At 42.2% G+C, this 22,917-nt stretch overlaps 1 protein-coding gene and 1 long non-coding RNA gene across 4 annotated transcripts in view; one reads left to right on the top strand and one right to left on the bottom strand.

The window, feature by feature from the left end:
- The window catches only part of PBX1 (PBX homeobox 1), a 254,184-nt gene extending 232,506 nt beyond the window's left edge, over positions 1-21,678 (bottom strand). Inside the window, exons 1-2 of one of the 3 annotated variants that reach the window (XM_059728315.1) lie at positions 20,810-21,678; positions 17,594-17,667 (exon numbers count right to left, since the gene is read on the bottom strand). In XM_059728315.1, the coding sequence (XP_059584298.1) occupies positions 17,594-17,667; positions 20,810-21,000 (265 nt within the window). In that variant the 5' untranslated portion in view covers positions 21,001-21,678. The remainder of the gene's footprint in view (positions 1-17,593; positions 17,668-20,809) is intronic. The other 2 variants (XM_014596002.3, XM_059728316.1) reach the window with 2 other exon arrangements.
- Positions 1,896-9,307, top strand: LOC109286335 (uncharacterized). The gene is made up of 3 exons (XR_002094334.2): positions 1,896-2,245; positions 3,361-3,474; positions 8,749-9,307. It is a non-coding gene; the product is annotated as an uncharacterized LOC109286335 (long non-coding RNA).
- Positions 21,679-22,917: the final 1,239 nt, after the last annotated feature.

Here is a 22,917-nt window from a genome sequence, read left to right on the forward strand (position 1 = left end):
ACTCTAGATGGTCACGTTCTAGCCCTGCCTCTGAAAGAGAGACTCCTGCTAGGGCTTTAGAGAAAAGGCCTATAATAAGGTTTGCAGAACTGCACATGGAATTGGTACAACTGCTGCATGTGCATGTAGCCTCTTCCTCATAATCAACCCAGCTACAAAGCAACCAGAGGGAGGTACCATGTGTAGATTCAGCCTGTTAAATGAGCCAAACTGTTTCTAACACAACAGTGCATGCATGCTTTTGCACATTCCCTGTTAAAACTCAGACATAAATGAACAGGGTGGCGTAAAGGTGTGTGCAAAGCTCCCGTGTCAGTGGGTAAATCAGGCATGCCTGTTTCTGTGCGTGCCCATGTGAAAAATCCAACCTATATAAATCTTAAGTAACTCTCTAAAGCCTCATACAACTGGGGATCATTCAGTGTTTTTACAGAAGAAGGGGCTAGTCCTATTTTCAAGATTTGGGAACCCATGTATAGAGAGAGAGAGAGACACACACACACACACAAAGTGACTGATCCAGGGTTACACAGTGAATCAGTGGCAGAACTTGGAAGAGAAGCCAAAAGCATTCATTTCCAGCCCTTGCTGCACTAGTGCCAGGCCAGAGGAGATGGGAGTTTTGAGGGTCCCCTTTATCCTCTAGCTAGAACACTAAATAAGACTGGGACCAAAATTACTACAAACTGCCCCACCTGGGGCAAAGACACAGCAGCTCCTCTAACTAGATACAAATGCCAATGAAAAGACCTCCACTAATTCTGATGGGCTTTGAGTTAGACCTCATGGGCACAGTGATTTGTATGGGACATGCTAGATTTCAGGCTCAGCGCAGTGACTCGATGTGCTCTATAAAAGCCCTTCCCGCAGACAGGGAGCAGAGGAGCTGGGAAGGTTCCAACAGGAACAGCCATTTCAGGCCTTTCTGGTTGGGAGGATAGCTTTCTACTACCAGGTGAACTTGGAATGGGGGTGGAAGAGATACAAAGAAAAGCATTCTGGGAATATTGGAGGTATGTTAAAAGCGTCCCCACTCTTCCCCGAGAATAAAATGAGAACCGCAGCCTGCATCTGGGATGCAGAGCTCCATTTCTTAAACCATGGCCTCTACAGTCATTGTTGCAGCAGGAGCACAGTCCCACCTTGACCACTACCAAAAGGCATGCTCCCCACAGCTTTAAGTGACTCACAAATTTGGCTGCTCGAACCAAGAGAAAATCCAAACGGGCAAGGGTGTGAGGAAAGGGAAGGGGCAAGTTGCTGTGAGGAAAGTACACACAACTGACCCATCCACCGGCTGTCGAAACATCAGCCCATCCCTGCTAGGGGATCTGATGCCAGCCCCAAATAAAATCCTCAGGAGCAGGTTTAAGACCCTCAGGGGTAGATTTAAATAGCTGATGGGCATCTCACAGACACCGGGACTCTGAGCAGAGAAACTATGATCCACCGCATACACTGCCTTCCCCTAAGGACCATCTTTAAATTAGTGCAGGGAAGGGGTACATAAAGGAACAGAATAAAAACTCATTGGAGAAGATGAAGAATCAGATACACATGCACTGCATGAAAGCACAAGCCTAGGATTATTCTGCAAAGGCTGGAATATTTTGGCGGTGGGGAGGGGGGACCCTTCATAAAAACTCCTTGCCAACACAGTCAAGCTCGAAATAGCTTTGGTCAGAGAGCACGGGCAGCAGACAGGGTAACCAGACAGGAGAAGAAGGGAAACGGGCAAGAGGTCAGCTTGGATTGGCCGGTAACCGGATTCGCCGAAGGGTGGGGAGTGCGGGGAGGAGACACTGTTGCTGTTGGATCCAGAGATGTTTTGAAAACAGTAAATAAAAAGGCAGAGCGAGGGAGACGGGCAAAGGGACGAGAGCAGGCTGCATTCTGGAGAGAGGGGGAAAGAAGTGACGGTTATTATTGCCTGGAACCTGAGAAGGAGACCAATTAAAGCAATAGCTCCCCCCGCCCCCCTCTTTCCAAGGGGTTGTCTAGTCTGCTTCTTAAATCTGATTCCCATTTGTCTTTATACGGTTCTCATTTGTTCCTCCTTCACATCCCCTCCCCTCTCTCCACAAAAATCTACATGGCTCTAAAGGGCACTTCTCGGAGGAGCAGATAAAGGGTGGCTGCTTGGAAGGATCCGTATCCTTCCTCTTCCCCAGGAGTCAAGTCAAAGCTGAAGGTCTGGACGGAGAGAGTGAACCTTCCCCCCTCCACCCCAAGCTGGTTTTGGAAGGTGAGCTAAGGGAGGGGAGCTCTTCAAATATGCAGACAGTTCCCTTTGTTCAGTAAGGGAACACATGGTGGAGGCTCATAGGTCATTTCAAAAGGGAGAGTGGGGCTCATTCACATTTACATTAAGACCCCCTTATATTCTTCTGGCACTGCAAAGGGGTCACTGAAAAGTCCCTTGCATATAGGATTTAGGCCTAGCATCTCTGAGAAGAAAACGGGGGCCTACACCAAACCCAAATGCATGCGCCTGATACTGCTATCTAATTCTATCTTGGATCCAAATTTTGATCTAGGCTCCAGGCAGACCTGATTTATGGTACTAGATCATCTCGGCAAGATCCCCTTTTTGTTATGTGCCAAATCCCTATTTGGGATTCCACATTTCCCCCATGCTACAGATGAGATCATCACAGAAACTAAGAGCAGCTCCACGTGCTGGGCTGGCAGTGCCTTCCACTGTTGCAAGGGACCTAATGACTCCCAGGCCAGCCCCTGGCAGATAAAAAAGCCTTTCAGTTCACTTTTGCCTTCTGTTTGCTGTGCAGAGAACTACCCTCAAGCAGCTGTAATGTGTGAGCCATTGCTGAAATGGGACAGGCAAAAAAAAAGAAAAACACACCAGGGAAAAGAGAAGAATGATCTAGGCACAGATAAAATTAAGCAAAATTTAAAAAAATCTGAGCTGAATATCCAGGGAAACATTTGTAACAGATCTGTCCAGCTGCAAAACAGTTTGTAGGAGATTCACAGATGTTAGGGGCTGGAAGATAGTGAGTGGAGGCCCCAGCAGCTTGACACATCCAACCCTGAAAGAGGCAAAACACTGAGTAACATACTGCAAAAAAACAATACTAAACCAGCACCTAGATTACAGGATGAAAGACCTCATGAGATCTTATTATTGCCCCTGCCTGCACAGGAACCCACGGAGGACAATAATTGTCAGCAATGGACCCCACTGAACAAGTGCTGGAAACAGCATAGCTGCTAGCCTAGATGGGACATGGGAAAGGGATTATATGACACAGTTGCCTGCAACTGCTGGGGACCAGACTCAAAGCCCCAAGGGTCCCTTCCAGTCCTATGTTCTTCTTACTATTTTCCATACCATTACAGAAAGAAGAGCAGAGACTTGGTTACCATTTCTTGACAGCTTTGGAAATGCAAGCCTAAGACGACCACATGGGGAAGAGAAACTATTTACAGAAAGCAAATCTGACCAGGAATGAGGTATGCACAGTTGAAGAAAGACACAGGGGCAATGATGACACTACTTAGGCTTAAATTATTTCAGGTTTAATTGCCTTATGACGTTCTAATTAAATACAAGTAGAGGTTTAAAAAATTAGCTTACAAGCACCAAGCCATGGGGACCTCTCCTATGTACAATAAAAGAGAGTGTCCAACTTCACTGCCCAAAATCACATGCGCTGACATTTAAAATGGAACCAATATGCTACACACAGCCGTGTAGGTTTCAGGCTTTGCTGCAGAAGTCTCCTGAAATGGTTGGGGCCCAGAACTAGGAACGAGAAGATAGTATTCTATTTCAAGTTCTCAGAAATCCAGTTAGCAACCTGCCGCAACAGCAGATCTCCCTTCTGTGCCTCTGTTTCCACATCTAAAAATCAGGCAGAAGGAACAGTCAAACTGAAACAGGCTGGATGCTCAGTTTAGTATTCTGTCTTCAATGGTGGCCAGCAACACCTGATGCCTCCCAGGAAAGTATAGTAAACCCCCTTGAAGATGTATGTGAGACAATGAACATTCCTATGAAAAAGTCTCATACCAATTTCTAACTAGTAGGGAGTAGTACAAGACCTGAAATGTGAGGTTTTACATGCCTTCCAGTATAGGCTTTACCATTTAACTGGATATTCATGTTAGCTGTATAAAATATCTAATCCATCTTTGTATCCTGCTAAATTCTTGGCCTCAGTAACATCCTCTGGCAATGAGTTCTAAAGTACTACTAAGTGTTATATGGAGGGAAAACATTTACCAGTTACAAATTTGCCACCTTCTAATTTCATCGCCTGCCCCCTTCTGTTTGTATGACAAGATCAAAGAGCATCTGTTCCCCCACTCATTTTATATACTTTTTCATATCTCCTCTTATTGGACTTATTTCTAAGAAAAGCAATCCCAATCTCTCCTTGTTGAAGAGTTTTTCTAAATACCTAATTATTTTTTGCCCTTCCATGAACTCCCCATCTGCAATATCCTTTTTGAGATGGGCTGGTCAGTGCTGGATCACAATATTCTAGACAAGGGCATACCATCAATCTATACAAGGACATTATAACATCTGCTGTGCAACTCTCCAACTTTTTTTTTTGCCCTTACACATCTTTAACTTCTTGGGGAGTGTTTTGTTTTGTTCTTTTTTGACAGCAGCAGCACATTGAGAAGAAGTCATTGTTGAGGATGCCAGGTCCTGTTTCCTGGTAGATTCACTTAATTTAAAACCTTGCAAAATATATAAATCGTTCAATTTTTTCCCTCCAGTTTGCATCACTTGGTACTTATCCACACTGAACTTCACCTGCAGTTCATTCACTTTGCTTGATTAAATCCCTGTGACATCCCTACCAGTTTTCTCTGGTCTCAACTCATCTAACTTCTCATCTTTTCCAGTTTTGCTCCCCCTTTTCAGTTCACTGAACAATAATGGACTCATTGAAGCACTCTGCTGTTATCCTTTTGCCATGATTAAAAACAGCCATTTATTCTTACTCTGCTCCCCATCACTTAGCCAGCATTTTAATCCATGACAATGCCTCCTACCTCATGACTACCTAGTTCCTTTAATATCCTCTCTTGAGCAACCTCAAAGGCCTTTTGAAAGTCTAAAGAAAAAAGAGTCACTTGGCATAAGTTATCAACACAGTCAAAAGAATTCCAATAGATTAGCCAGGTATCTTTCCTTCATGCAGAAACATGGTCCAGCTGGCGCGCACATTAATTTCCAGTGCTTTCTCTACTTTTCAGTGATCACCTCAACCAAATAACTAGGTACAGATTTATGTTTTACTAGTCTGTAAGTCTCCAGCTGGCTCCCAATGGAAGAGGCAAGCCAAGAAAGCAGGCACACAGAGGATCTAATTTTCTGCTGGAAATAGAGTCAGCTCCTCTGAAACCCTCAGACTTTAAGAGAAGCTGCCCACAAACTAGCACTTGAGCATAAGCGTTGGGGTGCAGCAGTAAACCTTGGGTAAAGGGCCTGCCTCTGGTTAGAAAAACTAGCCTTGTTCCCTCAAGAAAAGCACAGCTGAGCAGCTCCAGAGCATCTCCAGAGCTGCCAGAGAAGGAAGGATGAAGACATCAACTGCACTACCTATCAGCTGATTGAAAATGCTTCCCATGCGGACCCTCCAAATCAAGGGAACTGATGTGCCGGGGGGCGTTAGGCTGGTGGCTCAGACTGGGGTTAAATAGGACCAGAGACAATAAACAAGTAACTATCGCTATTCACTAAAAGAACTTCCTTGCACCTTTTCCATTGACTAGGTGGAAGCGAGCAAGTTTGAGACAATCCAGTCAGATTCCCTTTGCTGTGGACTGGCTATAGAGCTGGCTGGAAACTTTTTGCCATAAAAAGCCAAAGACTGTAAGGGCTTCTTGCCCTTAGTTCTAGGATGTGAACAAAAGGTCACCTTCTCACACAGGAACAAAGCCCTTCTAAAAAATGTAGAGGATGCATCTAGTCCATCTATGCAAACAGCAGCGGACACACTGAAGAATTCAGACCCCCCCCCTCCCCCCATCAGAGAAGACAGCTTCAAAATAAAGGTCCCCATCTTATCTCCAGAAACCCCCTCAAAGGGGTCAAGAGAATGAGAGAAGGGGCTGAGGATACCAGCAAGACTTGGACATCAGTATTACAGGCAGGGAGATGAACCTCTTTAGAGTGCTGGCAGGCCTAGACAAACTGCCTCCAACTTTTTTAGTTCTGTTCCAAGAACTGCTAAGGTCATCCCTTGGCTGGGACTGACTCGGCCTTTCTCCTTTTCCTTTTTTAATGAGAAAAAGAAATACCCTATGTCCCTGGGAGCCACCATTGCCAGTAAGAATGTTGTTCTTCCTCTTCTGGGGACCAAATAAAATCTATAGAGAAGTTAAAAAAGCCAATGCAAGAGATGGAAGGCCCTGGAGGAGAGTCAGACCAAACAAGACCTTGAAGGTTCTTGTACATAACACAAGGGTCCAAACCATTCAGCTACTTGCTAATCTAGGGTAGCTGTCTCATGAGAAATTCCATTCTAAGCCTCAAAAACTTTTCCTGAGAAGTTTCATCAAAACTCACTATTTACAAACCTGAAACTTTTTGCAGAAACACAATAGAATTTTCCAGTGAAAAACATTAAGGCAAAAAGTTCCCAGTCAGGTCTACAGCCAGTCCTTAAAATAACAAACTTGTTAACTCTGGAGCAAAAAACATTTTTTTTTTTTTAATTTGTCCATATTGTCCATACAATACCTAACCCAACAGGGTCTTGATCGATCCTAGTCACTATTGTGATAAACATTAAGAACAAAAATGGCTTCCCCGTATTATTAATTACCAGGTACAGGAGGAGGCATTGCTCAAATGTTCCCTTTGCTTCCCTTCTACCAACAAGGAACTGGAGTCACAAAGGGGGGGCGGGGAGGGGGGGCGATGGGGGGCAGGAAATCAGCTACACCAGCCTGCTCTGAAGCTTAAGACGCCAAGGTGAGCAAATGTTATAGAATGCCCATGCCAGGCAGAAAGTAAATTTCAACCAGCTGGGAAAATGCCAAGTAGAGTCAGGCCACAGGTTCTGCAAATAGCAACATGAGACCTTAGGGGAGGAAAAGTCTTGCTATCTTAGATGCTTTTCAAATTAATCCTTTTGGGGGTGCTCAGAAGCCCCTGCACCCTACACCAGTGGAAGGATGTTTACTCAGATATTTCATTTTCACACTCTGTGAGTATTTGCTACCAAGCGAAGTGACCTTTCAAGCCAACCTGAGGAGCAGAATTCCACCACCACCTATGGAGCATAGTACATAGTACATGCCCCAATATCTGCCCTGTAAATTTGTAGAATTGATGCTAGCCTCTAGGACATAGAGAGAAGACATCCCATCTGAAGAAGGTGCATTTGCTGTTATGCCTCCTTAGAATCTTAATTCTGGGTTGTTAAGATGGCTGAAAGTCTCCAAATAGGTCTACCAAATTTTTCATGCTTAATATATTGTTGTAGCAGAGAACCAGATGAGGAGTCTATATACAATAAAGCATGGATGAACACAGATTCACAGAGAACTTGCATTTTTCCAAGGTTGCCTTGAAAGGAAAACGAACAAACAAGATAAAGCAGTTTTAGATCACCATCTCTGTATGGGCTCTATCCCAAAAAATTTTCAAAAAGAAACTATTCACACAAAAACTTATCACATGCATAAGTCTTCACAGGATCAGGGCCTCTAGCTATTGAAAACTGGCTACAAAGAGCAGAGAGACTTAAGAACTATTTTTGCAGGTCACCTGCCATTGCTCATTTTGCTAATCCGTATCACTGCAGAATAAGAAATGTTATCCAAGAAGGGAGAAACTTGATTTTCCTTCTAATATATAAGCCACACTGTCTTCTACTTTAGAAGAAGAGTTAGGATGCCAGGAAGTGAAACTGACTAAAAACAGAACCTGAAATTGATGAACTTAGCTTCACTGCCCAAACAAAACAAACAAACAAACAAAATCAAATAATCGGCAGTAGAAAGATAACAAATTAGATGCTTAAAAACCATTCAGTTTTAGTTAATTGTTCATAGAGGTTGAAGAGAAATGCTAAAAGTAATTATTTTAACCATCACAGCTATTAGCAACATTGGCAATTATATTTTAATAATGGGTTTCATATCTATTGGGGTCTTTTTAAAAACAATGGACAAAAATTGTCCCCATCTGTTTACAGTGAACAAAAGATTATTTGGGGTGAAGTCTTAAAAAAAAAGGCCCATGCACTTGGGAAAGTTTCAAAGTACTATTTTTTGGGAGAGAGGAAGAGGAAAAATATCTATTATATGCAAATGATCTATTTTGGCAAGTCTCAATACATTCAAAAGTGATGACAATTTATTGTACTTTCTGCAAAACAGCTAATGCCATCTGGATCTAGCGTAGACTCTGTGTGTGTGTGTGTGTGTGTGTGTGTGTGTGTGTGTGTGTGTGTGTGTGTGTGTGTGTGTGTGTGTGTGTGTGTGTGTGTGTGTGTGTGTGTGTGTGTGTGTGACTTGCATGCATTCCCAGAAAAATGGGTCCTATGTGCTACGGCTGAGGCCTGGAAATACAGGGTTTTAGCACTTTCATTGGATATTTCACCAAGAGAAAACTATCCAGCAGCAGATATTTACCGCAACTTTCCCCAGAAGTCTGCCCAATTCTTTGAGGGTCCAATGTTTGTTATAAAGAACACCTCTGTATTCTGAGGTATTCCCAATGACATGATGGCCTGTATCTTTCTCTTCATTGTTCAGCTGTTCGCCATCCCAGAAGAGAAGCTATTAAAAAAGGTTAGTGACTGCTGATGGGAAAGAGAGCAGCAGGCTGAAAGAAGGGAACATGGACTAGGAAGAAGGATGGGAAGGACTGACTCAAACTGAAAAGGCAGTAGGAAGGTAGAAAGCTCCTGGAGAAACACACACACAAAAAACGATGCAGAGAAAATGCAGATGCAGGCTGTAAGAAACCCCTGTAACAAGAAAGCCCAACCAAAAAAAGAGAAGGGAAGAGTCCATGTGCTGGGTTCTGCATCTGAGGTCTCCCATTCCTCAACTCCGCTGTACTGCAGGGAGCAAATGTTCAATAAACAAAACTTTTGCATCACGGTATCACCATGCAGCGTGGACCGCACAAGTCATTAATTCCTGAGGTTAAAGAAATAACATTGAGATTGGGGGTTCTTTCCCCTTCGCCCAATCCATCCCTTCTGAAAGACTAGGCATACCACAATGCTCTGCTGCAGGACTAGATTCCTCCTTCCAATGTATAGTTCACAATGATATTGTTCTGGCTAAGAAAAAGGAGGAAGAAGGGAGTGGTTTATTAGCACAACATCAAGCAACTAATTCTTTGGCTGCTTTGTGTTTAATTTACCAAAAGTTATTATTCAATAGACTCCTAAGTTTCACTAACTCCACCTCATGAGAAAATGTCCCCATTCCCCTGAGCCTCTCTGCTTCTTAATTCCTCTACTACCCTGTTACTGGCCTGACAACTGAAAGCTTTAATTTATTCAGCATACAGCATCCTTAGGCTACTGCTTTCTGTAATTTATACCTATACTGCCCGCTGTCTTGTATTATTTAACTTTGTGAAGCACTGGGGGCTAGAAAGCCTCTGAGACACACAGTGCAGAATTCTGCAGGACTGGACTGCCTGCTTTGCAAATTATTGGTTTTGTTTTGAAAATGTGGCTCCAAACAGATGCTCTGCAAGGCAGACTTGACAGGAAAGAAATTTAAAATGGAACCTCCCCCTACCCCATCTCCAACTGATTATGTGGGGGGAGCGACCATATGCAAAGAGTTACAATGATAGCCATAACGGCAGTGATATTTTCATCAAATACATGCATGTACGCACATGCGCGCACATAAAGTCTCAATCTTGATATGGGCTTTCTGGAGGTACTATAATAATAAAAAATCTTCAGTAACAGAATGCTACATGTAAGCCTTACATATTACAGAAGGTTACTAAGCAAGTATATTATAGATAACACTGGGCACATCTACACAAGATGTTGTTTAATGCAGAGCTAGTCAATTAGCTCTGCAATGAAGTCTCAGCAGCTACACGTCTGGCCCTATTAGACCACAGTAAACTAATTAATTCTGCCATAGGTTAATACTTTTAACACACGGTATTATATCCAACACACATGTAAATGCAGCACACAGGAACAATAAACTCCAATACGATACAGACTGGCGTTTATTGCATCACATTAATTTCATGTGTACATGCCCACTAACTCCTAAAATCCTCAATACCAAGATGGAGTTCTTACTATATAAGGTGCCGCATGAGGTAAGAAAGTCCCCTTCATGGGAAGCTTACAAAGAAACTTGGGAACATTCATCTCTCATCTGTAATATGAGAAGAATAAAGCATCTTATCCAAGTTCAAAGAGGAAGCTTCTAGCAGATCTGGGAACTGAACCCATTGAAGGGTTATAGCCATAAGCATATGTAATGATGCTGATGAAAAATTTTAATTTCACAAGAAGCAAACACGGTAAGCAATCTCCAATGCATATGTTACAGCACACAAACTACTATACTTCCAAACATCCTGGACTTCTATAACTCAAAGAAAAGAAAACAAATAAATTATGTGAACTTCAAAAGCGTGGATCTTAAAACCTTTTATAAACATTCTTTAGCATAACTTCATGTCACTCCTGGAAGGGAGAGTCAGGAAACTAAGACACCAAAATATTAAGCAGTTTGCCCAAGATTGAAAAGAAAGACTATGGTACAGCCCAAGAAGGATTCTCATAGCCCAGCCCTGGGTTAAAGCCACAACTCCTTTGCACTGAACCTTCCAACAGGAGAAACAGACAACATCCCCTGGGACCTCTTCGCGATGATCCTACCTCACTTCGCTCTAAGCAAAAACTGTAAAATTAGAAAGGTATAAAGGAAAATGCTTCATTCCCCTAAGAATTGCTGCATAAAACAATACCTCTAGAGAGGAAAGAAAAGTGAGGCAGTTGTGTAATACTGCCTTATATTTTCTCTTGCTCTATTTTTATGACTATTACCCTGAAAAGGCAGTATTGTCTATACAGAATACAAGTCCATTTATAGCCACAGTACATAAAACTTGAGACACTTAGAAGGGGCCCAGTTTGTAGAGACCTGATGCTCAATGGCTTCTGTAATCTTTTTAAAGTGTTTCAAATGAGACACCCCAAATCATGGGTCATATCTGACTATTTAGGCCTAAAAGACATTGCCAAGCCAGTCAGCAGCAGGCACTGAGATTGAAGCTAGGTACGGATTCTATGTTTAGGTCACTAGCTGAAAAAGGCCGTTCCTCATGTTTTTGAATTGCAGGGGGGCAAAAATAAGTAAATACATCGAAATAACTTTTGACAAAAAGGGCTCCAGAGAACAGGGGAGCTGGAGTTGAGAAGCTTCACATGGGAGTTGTTGGAGAATAAAAGGTAACCTACTACGATAAGAGGGATCTTTGACTGAATGTTATTTATGCACACACCTGGCCAATACAGATATTTTCGCAGCATTAATTGAGCATAAACACTCATTCTCCAAGGCATCCTGTGCTCTGGGGATGACAGGCAGTCCCCCAAAGTGCACAGGGCCACAGCAACGCCACAGACTCAGGCAACCAGTTATTCTAGAGGTGAGTCTGAGGCCTCGGCTGCAATAGAGCAGTCATAGAAGAATCACTCCCTCAATCCGCCTTCCACAACTGAGAGCAAGGGAGAGGTAGCTACTGTTCACACTGAGAGACATGTTCCACATTGGGCCACATCAGGTTGTGCTAACCGCTATCTGGACAAGAAACTCGGATCACAGCGAGTTAGCACCCTCCAGGTGACGTGGAGGGACAGGGGTTTGGTCAAGACAGGAGCACCCTGAGCCCTGTAATACCCTTCAAAGTTTTTTTTGGCATCAGGACCACAACGAAAAATCCCCTCCACTCCCTCACGCCCCAAATGTCTTCTCAGTGCCAATCAGATGTCAGTCCAGAAATAGTAATAATGCATCTCAACAGAGGAGACAGGGGAGGGCGGTTTAATATCTTTGTTGTCATGCCCTGAGGGGAGGAGGGGAGAGAAAGGTCTGTTGGCATCTCTGCCTCTCCCACCTCCCTCCCTAGTGAATCGTAGGAAGCCAATTCTGATTAAACTAATTAAGTCTGCTGCGTTCTAAAAGCTTTCAGCACATGCTACAAGGGAGAAGGGGAAAAAAATACAAGGAATCCTAATAGAAACCCAAACACCGCCTCCCTCTCTTCGCCAAGTTTCAGAACACACAAGGCAGCGGTCAGGAGACAGCCTGCCCAGGTAGGGAGTGGGCATTCTGAATTAAAGCAGGAGTACGTTTCCACAGCACATGGGGTCTGTGCTGGAGCAGATAACTAACCACCGCTCCAGCCAATGCCACCATTCACAGTCAAGCGCCCATGAGGAGATAGGGGAGCTCAACCTTTTATTCCAGTCTGGGCTGCTGCTTTTCACCCTGACCCATTTGACCCCCCCACAACCTGTCACCTAAAAAACAAAGCAGAACCAAAAAAAAAAAGAATCAAACAAACTAGCCGCTTCCCCTTCCAAATCAAGCATTCCTACATGGCCCCTCTCTCTCTCTCTCTCCGTGCAGGTTTTTCATCCTGTCTATTTATTTTTTCTCTCTTTCCCCTTAAAGATGCTATGTTTCTGGAACTAATTTAATCAAGAGTACTGCAAATGCTTTCATAGTCAGCATCTGGCAACCTTCAGAGGCCTCCACCAAATTGGGTTCACAGGGATGCAAGAAGTCTAAAGCTTCCCACTCTTCCTTTCCCATCCAGTTCACAACCACATATCAATCCATGTGCCTTCCATGGGTCCCGCAGAAGGTTAGCAATAAAAGCCCAGAACAGGGCTCAAATGCAGTCAAAGACTTGTGCAAAAAACAGCCACCTTTGCTTAAAGAAAAAAAAAAACTGATTCAAAATCAAAAACAAAATCCTTCATCCTTCTGGAGCAGAGCACTGGATTCACAGAAACCAAATCTGGGTTTTCCAAAGAGCCTAAAAGCATTAGGACCCTGATTCTGGACCACTGAAATCAAGAGGAGTTTCATTAATGGCTTTGGTGGGAGCAGGATTAAGCCTTAGGTGGACAAGTGCCATTGAAATTCAAATTTGGGTGTTTAGCTTTCCTTCAGTTTCTTTGAAAACCCCAGAGTAAGTGCATAATAAGAAACTGAGGGGAGAGTTTTAAAATGATACATAAAGGCAGAAAAGAAAAAAAGAAAGAGAAAAAGAAAAGAAAAAAAAAGAAGGGGAGCTACCCCAGACAACCCTATAAAGGAACCTCATTAGAGAGGACCTTGTTTTATCAGGGCAACCCTGTTCACACATATACACAAGATGTAACCCAGGAAATAGTCAGCTCCACAGATAAGGTACTTGGCTGTCCCTCCCTGCCCCCCCACTTTTTTTCTTTCTTTCTTTCTTTTTTATTACAGCTTTGGTTAAAAAAAAAAAAAGAAGAGAAAGAAATGGGGGGCGCAAATAAAAGAAACCCCATAACGTAATTGCTATATTAAAAAGAAATGGCAGGCGAGAATAATAAGGGAGGTGTCAGAAGTGAAATACAGTAGCAGACATTAAAAAAAAAAAGACTACAGTTCTGTGATGGGGGTGTTAATTGAACGCAAAGAGAAAGGCAGAGCTAGCGAGAACAAAGGGAAGTTAAGGAAGCAAAAAAAAAAAAAAAAAAAAAAAAAAAATTCCTACCTCCTCCAAAGATCTGATTTGAGTTAACTTTGCTGAAGATAATGTATAGGGGAAGGTGGTTAAAAAAAGTGCCTCATATACCTATTATGTTCTAAAATTAAAAAAACAAAACCATTATTCAACAACAATTGCAGGGCTAATCACTGCTGTCTATAAATATTCCACTTAGTAAATTTCATCCGTTGGTGGTATATTAATTTTTCTTTTAAATCTGAATTACTTTGACGCAGAAGGAGAAAAAAAAAAGGAGCGGGGAAAAAAACAGGACTCTTTTTTTTTTTTTTTTTTTTTTTAAAGAGTCCGGGTCTTTTCAGAAGTAGAATTTGCTTGGCATTTCTACCTCCCCTACCTCCCTCCCCCCCCCCCCCCCCCAAAAAAAAATTAAAATCAGAAAAGTGAAAGGTTAGCAAGGGCTCACGAGAAGGAGGAATCAGATTAAATGGTCATATATCCTGCATTCATCCTCTCTCTTTTTGCCATTCCCCACCGAACAAGATGGGAGTTGGAGAAGGCTCACAGCTGAAATAGACGCTGCTGCATTTTGACAGCAGATATTTTCCAGTTTGCCATCCAAGGACCCTACGTCTGCATTTGCCTTGCTTGATTCTTCTACTTAGCAATGCTGCTCATGCAGAGAATCATCTTTAAAAAGCAGACAGATAGGACTCCCGCTCCCTTGCAAACTTTTCATAATTGCCAATGCAATTTCTGATTTAAATTTCTATTGACTGAGAAATCAATTGCATTTAAGACAATCGTGGCTTCTGTTTTTATCATTATTCCAAAAAAAACAAAACAAAACAAAACAAAAAAAAACACACACACACACAGAAAAGGAAAAAAAAAAAAAAGAGCAATTATACATGTGAAGGCAGTCCTAGCCTTCAGCTCTCAAGCAACCAAAAAAGTAAAAAAGATCACCAAATTAACTCAGAGAAGTTCTATGTATATTCAAGCAACAATTTCCCCGCCCCCCCAATATTAACCTCAGAGCAAATATTTCAAATTTGATCACTTTTAAAAAGACTTAACCCTGAAGGATGGACTCTCCAGTTTGCAGAAAAGAGACTGATGGATTCCAATAACCAAGCTTAAAAAAAAAAAAAAAAAAAGGAGAGAGAGACAAGGGAGTGCCTATAAATCCTTTAAAATAATTGAAGAGTCAACGTGCAAAGGGGAAGTCTTCGGCCAATAAAGACGACCTCTTTTTCTAACAACTTTATGGACACTTTGGGTTTGCTCAGACAATGTTAACACTATGAAATATTAGCCGTAATGTTGCAAGCGACAGTGGTAAAGTCTCCATCAGGCTCTTGAGTCACTTAAATCAAGCAGTGGGAAAGTGAATGCCCATTTTTACACATCGTAACACTGGGGAGAGAAGAGTGGAACACACACATGCGCGCGCACACATACACACACACACCCACCCACCCACCCACCCTCCCCACTGTGAAACACAAAACTATGAGATTTTATTCAACAAGAGGTTACACCCAATAAAAAGACTTCACAGCAGTGATTCTGAAGTAGGAAAGACAACTAACTTCACCCAACTCCCATCATCGCACACATATACCCTGGACCAAATCATGCCTGCCTGTGCTTTCCTTTTAGATGTGGTGCTCTCATCTTTGGAAAACCATTGCTTCCGAACTACAGAATCAAATCCAAGAAGATACTAAATAAAAATAGGGTTGGTACCTTTGCTTAGTTGCAAGTGTTATGAGGTTGTTTGTTTGTTTGAATATACAAATGAAAATATTCAGTATAAGCACAGAGCACATTTGATGCATATCATTTTCAAGCCCATCCTAATTGACCTCTTTGTGGGGGTTTTATACAGCAGCCTCTCCATCCTAGTAATTCAGGCAGAGTGATTAAAAGAAGACAGCACCAGTCCACACCTAGATCTGCTCTTCATTTTCACTGCCACACTTTGACCTACCATCTTCCCTGGATTTTAATTAGGGGATAAAAATTAAAATACCTCATCACTATGGATATACAAATATCCCCATCTTGTTATGATTCCGTAGCATCCAAGATTGCCTCCATGTATTATACTGGTGGGGGTGTTGGGACTGAGTAGGGTTTCTGTTGCTTTTGGGGGGAGGAATAGAGAGGGGGATTTCTGTATTTCCATTTGGTCTAATCAACAAGGAATCACCAACCTGCAACTTTGTGACTGCTTCAATTTTGATTTCAGACCAGAGCAGAGCAGAGATTGATTGGGGACTGTGGTGAAAAGCAACATCTCATAGACAATATTCTCAACACCCAAAATAATTAAGAGAAAGGAGGTGGGGACAGAGAAGAAAAACAGAGAGAAGTATTTTTCTTGGGTAAGGGAAAATAAAAGGAGATAGGAAGAAAAGAGACTCAACAGATTTCTAAAGCATCTATGACATTTTATTTATATATGTTTCCCTTGCATTACATCACAGGATCCTTTGCATTATAGACACTACTGTACATACAGGATCCATTACATTACATTACAGAAACCAGATAATGAATGGCTTCTCAATAAGGTCAGACATTGGCAATGCAGCCTTAAGGACTTCAGAGACTTGAATGGCACTGCTAGGTGCTTTGTCTAGGTTACAAGCTGCACAAACACCATTTAACAAAGGGCCTCCTTAGTCATTTTATATATATTGCAAGAGTCAAGTAATCACATTTTCAATCAGCTGTTCATACTATGAGGCTTTATATATATTTAAAAAAAAAAAAAAAAAAGACAGACATTCTGGTTTCCGAAAGCTGTTCCCCTTTTTATGTGTAACTATCAATGTATATCAACTGGGCGTGCAATCATATTTATTGTCACTTTCGCTCATGTCATGCCCTTGCTTATATGGTTTAGATATGAATTATTGACTGTTACAGTTCTTGTTGTAAAAGGGGAGGAAAAAAAAGTCCAGTAGTTTTCAGGGTGTTAAAGTGAAGCAGTTAGATCAGAACACAGACCTGCAAACTGCCAATACAGTTGCATTTTCTTGGAACTTGCAGCTTAAGTACAGATTTAACCATTCTGGGAGAGAAAAAAATAAAGATTTCAATATATAAATAAATAAATGTTGGATGTTGCTAAATGTCCTTCCCTGAGCATCTGTTGTTTAAGATCACCCTTGATTGATGACTGCTATTTTTTAATTGTTGCTTTTAAAATTTAAATACCCCCCTGGGATATGATATAAGTGTGTTAGTACATGGTAGGAGGTCTGGAAAGTGGGGAACAGCAGAATGAGTGCTCTCATATTGGTACCTCTTTTAGATCCCAAGAACACCCCATGTCATAAAAAAGCAGTGTCCAAAAAGTAACCGACAATGGTTTCCACTAAAGGCACTTGACTGTACGCTCTGTGTTAGCTGGCCCCTGTGACTGGCAGACATGGGAATATTAACCCTTTTAAAAAAAAAAAAAGGAAAGGAAAGGCAAGGCAAAGAGAGTAAAAACAACTTCATGATCACAATATTATTATTACTACTACTATTATTTAAAGGAGAAAATGAAAACAGTCTCTAGGATAGATGGCTTTTTTTAATTCATATTCAGAATATTTTTCCAAGAAATGTCATATTTTAATACAGTAACAAGAGAGTCAATGTTTTAGAGCAAAAAATGCTGCATGACTGAAATTCAACTGTACTAGTTTTCCCTGTAAGACGTACCATATTATGACATTCTATTGCCACAAGTGTAAAATATTTGGGATGGGGGCTTCACTTTTTAAAAAAAAGTATTTTAATTATAAAAATTTGAAAACAGCAAAATATTCTTAAATCGGGGGGGGGACGGGGGGGGGGGGAAACATAAATATCGAATTCCAGTCCTACCTGTTTTTTCTTTGATTTCACACAAGACATTAAAAAGGGCCGGCTTCATCCTGTGGCAGTTTAAAGCATGTTTCCTGCAAGGAAAAGGCAAGGTTAGGGTGCAATGGCAGCTTAGGAGAACTTTCAATATTCAAATTGGCTCATTTGGGCAAGAGAAAAAGGAGGGAAATAAGTATGTGACATAATATGTATTTTAGCCAAAATCCCATCTGCAACTCAGCTAGGAAGCCTATCTGCAAGTGCTTTTAGGACTTAAGGGAAAGGATGTTAGTTTGGGAGGACTATCTAGTTCATGCAGATACTATAAATTATCCCCATTTAGGAATTGCTTGAAAATGGCATTTGCCACCCAGTGGCATTCACAATCTAGCAACTCTAGCCAGGCAATTAACTGAGCCAAAGCCAAAAGCATGTGGAATCTAATCTCAGCCTACCTTATTCAAATACACGGACACACGCAACACTGAGCTCCCCACCCCTCCCCATTTAATTCATCCATGTGTTTCAATTTATTCTGCCAAAGCCCCTGCATTCTCAATGTTTGATAGCTTTAGTCAGAGAACCTTTCAATTTATAGAATTCCAGCACCATTATAAAGAGTATGGAAATGTACTGCCATGGGCAAACACACACATATGGGGAAAGAGATTCATTTCTCTATGTTCACATTTACGCTTCTTGCGTGCATGCTGTGTATTTGCAGGTGCTAAAATTCAAGTATTTATAATCAGACCACTACATGCATTTAAAAATAACAAATGCATGTTTGGTGCATAGGTTTGGTGCATAGGTTTGGTTTTTACATTTTTTTGTTTGTTTTTTGGGGGGTTTTGTTTGTTTTATTTCAAGGCTGGGATAGGAGCTGCCCATTGTTCGTGTTTTTGAGAAGACAGAAGAGTTGCTTTTTTAATTGCTTGGTTTTAAAAACTCGCCAGGTGTCCACTTAGGCAAAGAAACAAACATAAATTTTTGTTAGCCATGTAATCACATTGCAAAAGGTTTGGTTGTATAAAGGGCTGTTCCTATCAGGAATCAGTTATGGGAATTCTGTTTACCAACTGAAATTACATGAAAAGATGATGTGAACATCTGGCAAACATTCACACTGTTCTTCCCAGTCACACTATTCTCCCCACCACTCACAAATCCCTCCTTCTGTTAAAAGATATATCTGATGAAGTCTCTCAAAGGTATGCCCCAGCACAGAACCTTATCAAGACACCCAAACAGACATAGGGATTTCCGTATAAACAAATAACATTTATACAGTATTTACACACCCTCCCAAATGGTGTTAGCACTTTGCTTAACCAAAAACACCTTACCCAAAAAAACTAACATGGAACAAACAAGAAAAATTGAAAGCACTGCATTATTGATGAATACTGGGGTTCTGCTGCTGAAGAGAAAGTATTGTGAGGAAGTAGCCGTGATAGTCCAACATGGCAAAGAAAGCACAGATCCTTCTTGGAGGTCTGTTCTATACCAGTTTAGATTTATTAATTTGATTAGCTGTACTAGCTTCTACATCTACATGCAGGAGCACATTGCACGATTCTGTAACTTCAGGATAAAGATTTCCTTCTCCAGCTCTGTCTGTGCTTGAAGTAGGAAACATCTTCTTCCTATAAAGCTACTCTCATTTGCTCCTGCAAAGAAAAAAAATCCTGATATTCTCCAAAAGTTTTGTTTTGTTTTTTAACAGGCCGGGCAAACAGACAAACCCAAAATAAACAGGGATTTTGGGTATGCCTAGATCCCCTTGGAAGTAGTTACTAAAAGAGTTTATTGGGATGTGCGTTTTTCCAGGACCAATGTACTCTAGTAATCTGCTCCAGTTTGGCACATAAATGCCACTAAAAACTATCCAACACCTAGCACCTTTTCGTCAGATAATAAGAGTTAAATGTACGCTAGGCAGTTGTTGGCAACTTTGCTTTTTGAGTTTGGGGTTTTTTTTCCCCTTTTTGAAACCACAGCTTTTCAACTGGATTTTTTTAAACTTCTTCCTAGCGCTTATGAAGATGTATATTAAGTTTGTATGCAATGAATTCTAATGTGTTTCTGCTCCCAGATTTTACAGCCTATATTCTTTTTAGAAAAAAAAATTATTAAAATTCTGTGCATGCCATCCCCAAACATAAAAGTGTGGCCTTCACAGAAGGCACCAATATTACAAAATGTGTCCAACAATGGTAAAACACTTGATGCGTTTTCGGTGGAATTTGAAGTCAGGCTCCTCACAGGCTAGCGTGTTTTAAAAATAAACTGTTCTAAGATGAAATACTACAATGAAAATGCTGAAGAAGCCTCAACTGCCTGCTGCTGGATTAAGTTTGGAAGCTGCAGTTTTTACTAGTCTGTTTCCTCAATGGATATCTCCAAGTCCTGTTCCAAAAATGTACATACACCACACATGGTTCCAATTACAGTCAATCGTGTCATAGGTTCTTAAAGCAAGGGTGGAGGGGAACAGAACAGAAAGAGTACACTTATTGTATACATTGTTGGACGGAGCAGCAAACCCACAGGAAACTGGCCTAAAGTTTAAAAAAATATATCATCCCAAACAAACAAACAAACAAAAATGTAACTAGACCTTTTCAATGAATAAAAGCAAATATTCACTCCACTCCCTTTTCCAAGTCTGATTTTTTTAAAACCCTACATACTTAACAAAAAAAAAAAATCCTAAAAAACCCTGATAACTGACGACAAAGAAAAGTGCCTCATTCTTCACCCAAACACAAGGAACCAAATGGAAAAATAAAATAACCCTGATCAACAGGAGATACAGGCAAAAAGGGTACCACAAGGACAAATGAAATCAAATAATTTAGCAATAAAGGGTTGTATGCAACCTTCTTCTCTTGGGATACCACAGAGGAAGAAGATGCTCAAAACTTAGCCATTCTGTCCTGCCTGACTTGGTAAGCCACAGGGGTGATGAGGCTGACTCCAAAGCAGATGGCAGTTTCAATATTTATAGAAATATATATTTACATCTATACACGTGTATATAACTATATTATGTCCCCACAAAATTAGACTTGGGAAAACCTTTCCTCCAGCAGATGTGGCCCCTTTCCTTCACCAACCTAGTTGTTATTCAGAGCAGAGAAAGCACAATGGTGATCAGGATCTTATTGTTTATCTTTCTGTTAGAGAAGAAAAACAAAACCCTGCAAGAAGGAAGAGAAGATTCCCCCATCTCACCTGGCCTGCGCCTCATCCAAACTCTGGTCTGTGATGGTCATGATTTGCTGTAAAATGTCTCCAATGTCTTGTTTTCTGCCCCCCTCCCCCTCTGTCCCTCCTGCTCCATCCTGCATATGTTGGGACAGGCCGGGGTGTCCAGCCATTCCCACCCCAGCATGGGAATGCATCAACCTGGGCTGATCATCCATTTCCAAAGCTGAGACCAGTCCCTTGTTCCTTCCTTCTCCCTTCTTGCTCCTTCGGCGCAGCTCCCAGGAAGAACCAAGGCTTTTTTTTTTTTTATCCTTCACGCCGGCTCCAAATCCTTCTCGGGAGGAAGAAGAAGAAGAAAAAAAGACAAAACGGGGGGGGGGGAACAAAAAGATCCCTTTGCTTCTTGGGAGGGAGGGGGGAGGTGGTGACTTCAAAAGCAAGAAAAAAAATCAACCTTCTTCCACTTGCTGAAAAATCAGAGCTGGATTTTTAGCAGCTTTTTTGTTTTGTTTTGTTTTGTTTCAGTCCCGGGGTCCTTCTGCGATTGCAGAAACAGGCTATCAGCGTTTAAATCTGTAGCTTAATCCTTTTGCAAATAGGCAGGAATCTGAAGGAGAGAGGGAGGAAGAAGGGTCGCAGAGCAAACTTTCCCCCACCCCCCTGGAGCCAGAGTGGTTGCAAAGGGGGTGGGTTGGAGGGGGTGGGTTTGATTGGGTTGGGGTTTGGTGGGGGGGTTTTCTCCCCCCTCCCACCCCCTTGCCAAAGCCAGATCTCTCCTCTCCGCAGAAGCAGCAAAGCCAGCAGCAGGCAAGGCAGCTCCCTTCCCTCTGCCTCTGCAAACTCCAGCAGCCCCCTCTGCCTCCTGCTTTTGTTTAGCTCAGGACTCCTGAAACTGACACAGAAAGCCACAGCCAGGGAGGGGGGGGCGGGGGGCAGGCGCCCCGCCCCTCGGCCCGGATTGGTCACCTGGGAAGGGGCCAGCTCCTCCCACCCCTTCCTCATACACAGACACGCACCCCCCGCCCGCTTCCCGTCAATCACCGCGTCCAGAGGTGGGCTGGGAGGAGGCTGTGCCTCCAGCCCAAGTCTCCGGTCCTTAAAGGTGCAAGAGCCTCTCGCAAATCAAATGGGGAAAAAAGGGCCGCTCCTGCCATGCGGTGCTGCAGGACTGGGGGGCGGAGGTGCTGATCCTGGCTGTGGCAAGGCCACTCCAGGGCGTTTCTTCAGCTGGATGTCAAACGCTGCTCTGAGGGAGTACACCAATCTACAACTCTGGGTCTGAAATGATACCTTGTATTAAACCAACTGAGAAATCGCAACAAAATATCCTTTTCTGCAAGCTTTCCGCTCAAAGGCCCGTCTTCATTGCTTTGAGGGAGGCAGGGACGCCTGGCTCCACCTGATCAGACCTGAGGAAGAATGGTTTGGATTTGAAAGCGTGTCTAACTCAGTTGGTACAATAAAGGATATTGTCATCCTCAGAAATCCTTGCCCCTCACATGATTTCAGGACCATCCCAGCTACAACATTGCTCTTGCACTACCAGTGTTTTGAAAGCCCCTTCCCAAAGCCGCTTGGTAGCCGGAGCTGCTGGCATTTCCTTGGCAAGAGGGCCTTGTTTGCTCTACTCAGCAGCTCCAAGGGCCCCAAGAAATTAGGAGATTGTTTTTAATCTCATAGTTTTTCAAGCCACACAATCATGTTTGGCAAAGATAAAGCAGTCATATTTTGGACTCTGTGAGTGCATCTACACGTTCATTAATGCACAGCTACTGAGCATTTAGTTAAGTACTTGCTTAATGAAATACTAAATGCACAGTAGCCTACTGCACAGTAGCACTGGCGCACGCTTTTTTGTGACGCTTACTGCACAGCAGTCTATTAACACTGTGCAGTAGCTTATTAACACAGTTTTTGTCCAGCACGCTACTGCGCAGTGTTATTCGGCTACTGCACAGTATGCGTCTCATGTAGACACGCCCTGCGTGTTGAGCTTAAAGTTTTAAAAGCGCAGGTAGGAAAAAGAAACCTATCACTTGAAAGAAGAGGGGGAGGAAAACAATACACTTGAAACTGATCTGTTGTAACTATTTGGCATGTCTGCTCTAATCCACAAAAAGTGGAAGCTAAAC

This window comes from Alligator mississippiensis, chromosome 5 (assembly GCF_030867095.1).
Source record: "Alligator mississippiensis isolate rAllMis1 chromosome 5, rAllMis1, whole genome shotgun sequence".
In the NCBI taxonomy this organism is placed as follows: domain Eukaryota; kingdom Metazoa; phylum Chordata; order Crocodylia; family Alligatoridae; genus Alligator; species Alligator mississippiensis.